Raw genomic sequence first — 11,170 nt, 5'->3', positions numbered from 1 at the left:
GTTGGATTTTCATTCCATAGCCAGGAGTGTTGGTGTAGGCTCTCAATTTCTCAACAGGCTTGGAGAAGGAGATGAAGTTCTTGTACTTAGCACTTCACACAATGAGAGAGAGATACAGACAGAGAGAGAGAGAGAGAGAGAGAGAGAGAGAGAGAGAGAGAGAGAGAGAGAGAGAGAGAGAGAGAGTAAGGGTGTATATCTTGCAAGAAATCCCCTAGTTGCTTGGATCGACCCCCTCTTTTAGCTCATTCTTGTAGCTCATTGGATTTCTCAAGCCTGGCCAATCACAAGCCTTGGTCACAACTAGCAATAGAGGTAGCCTTTTAGACAAGTGTCCTCCTTTCCCCTTTGAGAGAGAGGGCTTGGAAAAAGCTTAAACAATTAATTTAATAAATCTAAAATCTCATTGGCCCTCTCTAAGGTTCAACCAATAGGCTTTAGGCACCCTATGGATGCAACTTAGCTGGGCCTTGACATGTGTTCTATTTGCCTCTTTGAGCAAGGGGTGCCCATTGGGTGAGGGGAGGGTCATTCTATCTAATCCCCTACTTGTGTGGCTTGCCCCATCCTTTGTAGGCATTCTTTTGAATTTCAAGCACCTCAAGCAATAGGCTTGGCCCCAAAGTACCTTAAGCACCTCAAGCACCTTAGTCACCATGTATGAGTTTAGAAAGAGCATGGGCTCTCTCTCTCTCTCTCTCTCTCTCTCTCTCTCTCTCTCTCTCTCTCTCTCTCTCTCTCTCTCTCTCTCTCTCTCTCTCTCTCTCATCATTTCCCTAGCTTCAAGGGCTTATCCCCTCCTTATAGAAATTGGCTTTGACTTCAAGCACATGCCTAGCTTGACCATGCATCTTAGTCATCAAGCATCTCAAGCATAGGCCTAGCTTAACCTAAGGTCTAAATACTTTTACAATAAACTTTGGAGGTCTTTAATGAAGCTAACCCTAAGGTCTTTTAAGATCCATTATGCACACATTGTTCTGCAGTAGACCATCTCCTTGTGAGCCCTTGCGGGGTGAAATCCTCTCCTTTTGGCCCCGTTGTGAGCTTGGTCTAAAAACACATATCTATATTCTAGCTCTTGTTTCCCTTTTATCTTCCCTTATTAAATTATCAGTTTAACATGAGAAAATAATTGGGGTAAAACTAGATTTAGAATTTATGACACTGTATCTCATTTTTTTAACCTTTGGATGTATTGTTAATATTCATGTTCCCAAAGAAATACGAAGGAAGCTTGATGCTCGTGGTCTTAAACTTACCTTCATTGGATATTCTCACACTTCTAAAGGCTACAAATTCTATGCTCTTCCATACCATTATGATAGACTTGTGCTCCTAGGTGTAGTGTCAATTACATCTTGATCTTGAAAGAAATCCATATCGTTTGATAATGTGTACGAAATCTTAGGTGCCATAAAAGTGAAGACAAAATCATGTTGTGGTAATAAACGTGTCCACAAGTTCTAGCATCTTTGCATTAAAAATAAGTATGATGTGTTAAAAAAATCTTTACAATACTAAATTTTGCATTAAAGAAGCATACAACTGTTTTATATTAAGGCCACAATTTGAAATTTATGTGAATAGTCTCTATGAAATTTATCTCGATACACTATATGAAGTTTATATGAATAATCCATATCCCTCAAAATCATGATAAAAACTGTAAAACAAGTAAACAAGATATATAGCACAATGAAGCACACCATACGCTTCGCAAGAGAATATGTGTCATGCGCCTAAGAGAGAGCCTAGGAGTAAAGCGGTACAAATTGCAAAGCTTACGCAAAAATTCAATGGAAACAAAGATGCTTGAAAGCACATCGAAGTATTTGAAGAAGTATGCAATTCCCTAGGTGAACACAACGAACCACATAAGTGCAATGCTTTAAGATTGACTTTGAGTGGGAAGGCTAAGAATTGGTATAGGACCTTGAGGATGGAAGAGAAAACGATTTACCTACTCTTTGGAGATTGTTCCTGAAGGAGTATATACGAGAAGGTGTGCATTGGGGTGTAGCATCTCAGCTACCAAAGGCCGAACATGAGGAAGGTGAGTCAGTGAGAGACTTTATCAGTCATCTAAAGCACTTACACATCAATTGCATTGAATAAAGTCAAAATACAGGGAAAGTGATCAAAATATGGCATTTGAATACCAACAAAAATATTAGCATACGATGGAAGCCATTTCGATCCCAAAACATACATTCTATCTAATCTAGACAAAGAGGAGCTGTGAGATTGGGAGTGATAAGTGAACGAGACACTTCCCTTGATTTTTATAGTACTACTTATATCAAAGCTTTTTGTTGCACTAGGAAGGTATAATCCTAACTACGTACGTAGAGAGCTTAACTATATACAAAAGATTAATCAAAGAAAATTTTGGTCAAAGACAGAATACATTATTGCACTATAGTTGTGTGTACATAGCATGCTCTTTTGTAGAGCCTGAGAGAGAGAGAGCAATACATTACACACATGCACAACATAAAAAGAGTGACAAATTCTAAGCATTCCATCTCTTAAGCTCGAATAGACTTTTCACATCACATTATCATGGGTTAATCTACATAGATTATCTATAAGCAATGGTATGGCAAGGGGTTTCACATGAAATGTAACAAAGCCCACATCTCAACACATGTTCCAAAAGTTAGAAAAGATTATTACAATGAAGGAAACATTTTCCTTGATAAGTGAAATTTGTTCAGAATCATCTTTATACTACAACTCCTTCTGGTGAGATATCCATCACAACATGGATAGGTGAAATTCCTTCTGTATCTCATTTTTTAACCTTCGGATGTATTCCTTATATTCATGTTCCCAAAGAGACACGAATGAAGCTTGATGCTCATGGTCTTAAACTTATCTTCATTGGATATTGTGACACTTCTAAAGGCTACAAATTCTATGACTGTCCATACCATTATGAAAGACTTGTGCTCCTAGGTGTAGCGTCAACTACAACCAAATCTTGAAAGAAATCCATGTCGTATGATAATGTGTACAAGATCTTAGGTGCCATAAAAGTGAAGACAAAATCATGTTGTGGTAATAAAGATGTCCACAAGTTCTAGCATCTTTGCATTAAAAATAAGTATGATGTGACAAAAATAGTTACAATGCTAAATTTGGCAAATGTTAAAGAAGGGTGAAAGCATGTTAACGTGTCACACTTTTTCATGTCCCAGACAATGTTAATTAGCACATTTTTGACATATGCTAACTAGTACAATAACATGAGCTACTTCTCCAAGATCTATGACGTATGATATAGCGATAGAAAGCTCTTGAAACAAGGAATCCAAATGTATAACCTCCGACAAGTTTTGATATTATTTGCAAAGATTTTACCGGATGCCCAACTTTCTAAAGATGTGATAACTTGAAAATGCTAACTAGCATAAAAAGCGTGACACGTTCACATGCTTTCACCTAGAAGCATACAATTGTTTTATATTCAGGCCACAATTTGAAATTTATGTGAATAGTCTCTATACTATATGAAATTTTCCCTATCACTCAAAATCATGATAACAAGTGTAAAACAAATAAACAACATATCTAGCACAATAAAACACCATATGCATAGTTCAGCTTCCAAAATGTTTACAAAGCACAGCGTTTAAGGTGTACTAGAATTTATAGCCCCAAGGATATAAATTTCTTCTCAACTCATAAAGCCAACTTTATGGATAAGAAGCTATCCAATTGTATCAAATTTTGATAGTTGCTTGTTTAACAAGAGATAAAAGATTCCAATTACCCAACCAAGTAGCTTGTTTAACTGCAAGAGATAAACAATTTCAACAACCCAACCAAGTGTTAACCAAGCAACTATCATATCTAGATAGCTACTTGTCTAACAAGAGAGAAAAGATTCGAATTACCCAACCAAGTGTTGAAAGCCATCCTATTTGTCAAGTACTTTAATTATATAGCTAGAAAAGAAAACAATGTAAAACTAGGTAATGGATCTCTCCATTATGTATGAGAATATCATTTAGGTTATGAATTAATTGTTGTTGTGCTCACCCTTCTCAAAACAAAAAAAAAGGAGAAAAGAATGAAGACAAGAGGATTATATTGAATTATGTCTCCATATTATTGAAAATGCAAGCAAAGCATGCATAGGCATCTCCACATTCCCATACAAAACCTTTGTAGCCTATACATTCTTAGTCCTTTCCATCAAGGCACCATACCAAAGGTCACATGTGGAGGCCTCATTGCACTCCCCCCCCCCCCCCCCCCCCCCCCCCAAGACCATTTTCACCCATGTCATAAGTGCTTACAGTCGGTTAACTCATGATCATGATGTACGAATGAGCAAAGCACAAAATTGGTTGCTGGCCACAATAAAGTTTTGCAATTAATTATGTGAGAATGGCCTAATGTACAATTTTGAAGGCATGAGTACCGAAAAGAGAAGATGATATTATAGAATTAGAATAGAATACATAGTTCTTTATTTATTACATTGTACCTTTCAGGGGGATGCCTTGCAGGTGATACAAATTTGTTAGGACGCATGGGACTAACTACAAACACTAGAAGACAAGTGCCATTGGCACTACAAGCAATTCAATGTTGGTTAAGTGTCGTATCGTGTCGGGAGGTTGACCGTCTGGGTCTTTTAATTCCTAATTAAGAACTAGTAGGGGGGTGCCGATGCACCAAGCTACATGCACAATGAGATAGCATGCAGCAGGCCGAGCGTCCTAGTTGAGGGTGTTTTGGACGCTGGCGATGAGGCGGCGCACTTCATCGTCATCAATGCCAAGAGTGGTCTCGAGCACCTCCTCGGGGAGAGGCGGGTTGGAGGCGAAGAGGGCAACGGCGAGTTGGGAGGCACCAGGGTTTTGGCTATTGAGGGCGGCGATGGCAAGAGCAGGCTTGGATTTGTCTGGGTTGAACTGGAAGTGGACGAGGCCACGGGGAAATACAAAGAGATCGCCAGCATAGATGGTTTGGTAGAAGAACTGGTTGGCGGTTGGTTGGGTGGAGGTGGTGACGAAGCCCACGAGCAGTGTGCCTTGGGCGAGGAAGAGGACTTCGGTAGCACGGGGGTGCACGTGCGGCGGGTTGATTCCGCGGGGCTTGTAGTCGATGCGGGCAATGGAAAGGCCTTGCGTGTTGAGGGCGCCGAAGTTGGCGGCGCTGACGAGGTTGACAGCGGAGCCGAGGTTTCCGGTGAAGTTGGTGGCGTTGCGGAGCAGTTGGGAAGCGAAGTCGAAGGATTGCACGGCAGCGGCAGGCTTGCAGGCCAGGCCGTTGATGTTGAGAGTGAGCTGGAGCTGCTGCAGCTCGTCGGGGCTGAGGGCCACGCAGAAGTCTTGCAAAGGGTCCTCGTCAGCAGCGCGGACAGTTGGAGGCAGGGGTGCGGCCAACCCCAGCAGCAGTAGAGCTAGCTGCAGGCCAGCCACAAGCTGCTTGGGCGACATACTGTTAAGAGGAGTAGCTGCGGTGATGCAGAGGCGCGATCAGGGCTGGGCTGGGTGAGAATTGTAAGTGGCCGAGAGAGCTGGGCTAATATGATAAGGCCGGGAGAGCTGTATATAAGGCTAATGTAATGAGGCCGCACTTGATGAGCTCTTCTCCTTTTATGGGCGCGGACGCAGAGGGTGTGCTCCTGGGACCGAGTCCTGTGCCAGGTCTGCTGCTCCTGGGACCGAGTCCTGGCTCGACGTCTATCACGTTACCTGCTTGTTCCTTGTGCGCCTCGACGTCGTCAACATTTGAGTTTTTAAACCACTTAAACCGCGTTTAGCTGGTTAGGGACGACCTTTCCTCCGGTTTTGAAATTATCATCCACCACGTGACACGACAGCACCCAAAAAGCGGTTCAAATGTCGCAACACGCTTCTAAATAGTCCCTAACTTCTAAATAGTCCCTAAGTGAAGGATAGCTTGGCACTGTTTTGGCTATAAACTTTATGGGCTCCTTCTAGTCCCCAAGGTTTCCTTCTCTCCGACGACATGCGGGCCAAGTGGTGTCCGAGGCAACTAGTATAGTGAAGCGAGGCCTAGGCATGGTAGCTGCACCTTTTATTTTGAGAATGGGGGATTCAAATCCAAGCATCACTTTACTTGCACAACACCAGCGACAAGAGTGACAACGTCAACAAATTATCCCATGGCTTTCGTCCACTGATCAAGTTGACACATTTAGACGGGGCAAGCCTGGCAAGATAAGGGTCATCATTATTAGCGACGGGTCATCTCAATGATTGAGTAGTATCACTACCAAAAATGCTCGTGCTTGCTTACCTCATATCATAATAAATGTAAGCAACATTTATCGGGGCAAACTATGACGTGGTGACCTTGATGTCTCAACACTCTATTGGAAGCCAAACACCATCTCTTCTACTACATGAGCATCACTCAAAGGCATGCTGAAACTTGTCTGCTCCAAGGGTCTTAATTATAAAGGCATCCGTAGTTACGTACCTCAGGTCAGTGCCAAACCCTATCTCTAATAAAGTGGTAGGTGCTTCACCCATGGAGGGAACACTTGATTTTGTGCTAGTTGTATGCTACTAAGATTGGACTCAAGTTAGATGACAGCTTGTCTCCCAACCTACATACCCAACTCTTGATGTAGCATATGTAACCAAGCTGCATCATATTACGCCAATACAACATCCTTGTACTCTTGAAGTAGCATATGTAACCAAGCTGCATCATTTTACGCCAATACAACACCCTTGTACTCTTGAAATAGCATATGTAACCATGCTACATCACGTGATGCCAATACAACACCCTTGTACTCAGCCTACTATGTATTCAATAAAGGAATCATGCGTTCCACCTTGCTGCTCCATGTGATGGAATAATTATTACTCCAAAGTGAACTCGAAAATCTATTGTCCTTTCAATTAAAGCATAGACCCTAGGCTATGCATAAATCTACTCACCTATAATACTACATTGTGAACAAATATATATTGCCTCATAATGCATACAAAAATGAGTCAACCAATAGCCTATTAATAGCTGAGAATGATATTAGTGTAGTCTTCGACATCATGAAGACTAAGGTTCATACCTGTCTCCAAAGGCATATCAATTAATAGCTTTGCAACCTTCACAAGGCTAAACCTACACAGTAATATCTCAATGTACTTTGTGTGACACAATTTGTTACCATATTGTGGTAGCATTAACCACATACACTACCAATTGAGTCCTCATTCCTAGAGGGCCTAAGTTGCAACTCAATGCTAGACTCACTCTCCAATCAATATAAGTCTTGCCGTGACAATATCAAGTAATGAGGGAGAGATGAAGCTCCCAAAATCTTCCTCTACTTGCGAGCACTCTCAATCACTTCATCGACGCGATCTCTTATCTTCAAATTTTGATATAAGGGAATAGAGATAGGCCTACAATCAATTAACAACATATTTGACGGTATTGGTGTATACCACCTTTCTAATAGCCTTATGCCCCCTACGTCCATGCATATGATTAATGCATAAAAACACCATATATATATATATATATATATATATATATATATATATATATATATATATATATATATATATATATATATATATATATATATATACACACACCCAAACCTTCCATGACCAATTACTACTTTTTTTTATAGGATCCACTTCAAACTCACTACGCCAAAGAACCGAACCATCCACAGAGATGAAAACAATCACAACATCTATCTCATTTTTTAGCACATATACAAAAAGTGATGTGCACCACTAATCTAAAATTTAAGGGAATCAAATTTAAGGCACAGAGAGGGTAGAAGCTAGAGAGAGAGAGAGAGAGAGAGAGAGAGAGAGAGAGAGAGATCAAACAGACTCGATGTAGGATTTTTGGTGGATGCGATCTCATTCCTCACAAACTATTCTTAAAATCAAGATCCATGTTGGGCATAGCTCTTCTCTTTCCCATAACTACCTAAAGGTTATCTTAAAAAGGATGCACACCCTTTGCAACCTACATGCCAGTGCTCCAATGTTGGTAGTGGCTCCCAACCCCCTTGCAGTCATTGTTACTTGTTTTGTCATCTTGTCAAGCAACTCATCCAGCACGGTCTACAACACATATTTTTCAATAGACTCCCACATTCTATAACTTCGACCTACAACGTCCATGTTGGTTTGTAGCCTGACTTTAGCAACTTCACCAAATAAGCTATAATCCACAACTAAGACTATCACAACATTGTAATGTACCCACAAAACGGAAAATATCATAAAAATGGATAAGAGCCTATAATTTGTGCATTGCCTCTAATGATTCAAAGATGTCTCTCTAGTGGATGACTGTAAGTAACATAGTTTGAAGAATTAATCAATAAGAAAACTTATTTTATTGATGGGATCAGTTTAGATAGGTTCTTACTCATGACCTACATGGTTGACACCAACATCACCATTGTGGCAAGGTACAAACTTCAACATGGGCAAGGGGGAACAGTCGTGAAGGTTGTTGAGATCTTCAACAACAATTATGGAGTGAACAAAAATTTAAGCGAAAAAAATGTTGTTCTAAGTGAAATGCAGTACTACATCAACTTTGGAGGCTTACCATGACCAAAGGGTGAAACATTTTCAAAGATAATCATTTTTCCCATAAATAGAGGTCTTTAAAATGAAAGCTCAAGGAAGGATTTTCAAAAAATATTTGTTCTATTACGAGATTGGAAGTTTTTTCAAAACCATGAAAGGAAACTTTTATGTCCTATTAGGTTACCAACCTAGTGTTAAAATAAAAAGATCTTGCAGCACCTGAAGAGAAGCATGAGACTGCCTCCAAAACTAGAGGAGAAGCATGCAACCCATTGATGGAGATAAAAATTATGAGGGAAGCACATATTCCCTATGATGCCCACTCTATGCCATATGTACAACTGGTCAATCATGTTTTGACTATATTGCTCAATTATTGAGCTAATGTAGGAAAAACAAGCAAAATGTGAGTGTCTCCTCACCCAATTACCATGCTCATGCGCAAGTGGTGATTAGGGAGTGGGATTATTAAAAATTAGCTAAGGCAATAGAAATTAAAGGGGAGGACCATCATTTGGCTACGTCAATTATGATGGGGAATCTATGTCAAACAATAATGCTTTGTAATTTGGTTATTGTAGGTCCAAGATAATTGATTTGTATGAAAGGTATACAATCTTAGTGTCCAAGATAATATTTTTGCTTGTATCAATGTATGCAAACTATGTTGATTTATATGACAAATTTGGTTTTACTTTGGTCACTATGGATATATCTTGGCATTATGCACTTTTAATGAGATTTGACACAGCCAGTGGACATGGTCATTGGACATGCCAAGTGATAAGTCCTTCCCTTACTGATTTAGTAGTGCACTTTTAATTTAACTTTCATGGTACTTTGGTGAGGAAGATCAAAACATCGATCACTTGTGATAAGGAAATGACAAATATCAACAACAAAACAATAAAATGAACAACATGAAGTGAACAATGAAGAACAACCATGAACTAACAATGGATCACAATAACAACACGGAAATACACAACAACAACAAGTTGTAGATGTGTGTTTTTACAAGATTCCTCCAATTCAACAAGAAAATTAGTATTATACATTTTTGTATAAAACACTTAATTTGTAACCACCCTTTTTACGTATAGGGGAGATTGTGAGTCCCTCTTCTTGCTTATGTTTGAGGAGAGGCTTGTGATTGTGTGTTTACACCCTTTGTAATAGGCGATACTTGTGTTTGCCTCACCCTCTATGTGTTTGGAGAGGATTGTGTGAAACAACACCCAAAAGGGGGAATTGTTGGGATCATGGATGTGGGCTTGGTTGCATTTTGTATGAAGTCCCTCGCCATGTCATGTGCTTATGTGTAAGCTAACTATGTATAACTTATTTGATATGTGGCATGTGGAATGTTATGTGAAAATGTAAGTCAACCCTAAGAGTTGGAGTGGTAAGAATGTGCCATTTTTGTGTGTTGTGCATGTGTGCCAACTATTGTACTTTCTCTATCTCTACAAAAGAGCATGCTTTGCACACAAACTATAATGCAATAATATGCTACCTCTTTTGCAACAATTCTTTTGATTTACTTTGTGCTTTTAGTTAAGATCTATAGCTGCATGTATTACTCATGAATGTCATTTATTATCCACCCTAATCCCTATCAACATGTATTTAACATAATTGTCTTGATTCCACAAATACCACTAGAGCATATGGAGATCTGGAACCAATGATAATCTAGCACTTGAATGCGTTAGCATCAAAGCACCAAAGGAATTCATAAAAAAAGTAAACACATATACATAGAAACCAATACGAGGAGGAAAGATAATAGGGGCCTTTTTTGTTTTCTCTTTATCTCTAGTTGTCTCATCCTATACAATTTTCCAGGTAGCAATATAGCGATTGCTTGAGAGAAAGAAGGACATGTCGCAAGACTAAGCCTAGGACTTGCATGTGTGCATGCACATGTACAGGTGTGGGTGCGCGCGCACGTGCACACACGCGCACACACACACAAAGAACTAAGAATTGTGTAATATAAATGCCCATTTCTCCTTGAAAGTTGGTGTGAATCAAAAGACACTTGATTGTTTGATTGTTACAATCAATATCTTTTACCTTTCCTCTAGGTCTATACTGCACGTCCTTCTAGCTTTTGCCCCTCACAATTCTCTGTTATATAAAACTACTTTGTCTTGAATGTTTTAGTACTGTGCATATGGTGTCTATTCAAAAAACAAAGTAGTGGTGTACATCTTACCTCATGTCATAGAATTTCCTCAAGGCTTCATAAAATCTCTCCCTAAAACCTTTCTATGAACCCCAATGACGATGCAATAGAATTGGAAATTGGAGTTAGTTGTTGTGTGAAGGAGAGAACTTTTCATTTTATAATAATAAATCAAAGATGCAAAGACATGGCTTTTGTGCATCGGGATTCTTGTGTATCTTTCCTAGCTTACTTTTTAAGATTACATTATCACATTATGTGTGCAATTTCAATTTTTTGTGTACCTTTGACTTTATTTTTAGCTTCCTTTATGACACTATTACTCCTGTTATAGGCATCATTTCCTTGTGCTGGTAAGATTGTACTCAAGTTAAATGATAGCTAGTCTCTCGACCTACATACCCAAATCTTGAGGTAG

The 11,170-nt window shown here is 39.5% G+C and overlaps 1 protein-coding gene across 1 annotated transcript; it reads left to right on the top strand.

Moving 5' to 3' along the window:
• The first annotated feature begins 4,438 nt into the window (after positions 1-4,438).
• Positions 4,439-5,565, top strand: LOC147443984 (uncharacterized). The gene has a single exon (XM_086527762.1). The coding sequence runs from the start codon at positions 4,698-4,700 to the stop codon at positions 5,415-5,417; it is 720 nt and encodes a 239-aa protein (XP_086383888.1). The 5' UTR covers positions 4,439-4,697; the 3' UTR covers positions 5,418-5,565.
• Positions 5,566-11,170: the final 5,605 nt, after the last annotated feature.

The sequence above is a fragment of the Adiantum capillus-veneris genome, chromosome 13, assembly GCF_014529385.1.
Source record: "Adiantum capillus-veneris isolate H3 chromosome 13, ASM1452938v2, whole genome shotgun sequence".
NCBI classification, from domain to species: domain Eukaryota; kingdom Viridiplantae; phylum Streptophyta; class Polypodiopsida; order Polypodiales; family Pteridaceae; genus Adiantum; species Adiantum capillus-veneris.
Note: the sequence above shows the minus strand (reverse complement) of the source record. Positions and strands in the feature narration are given on the sequence as shown.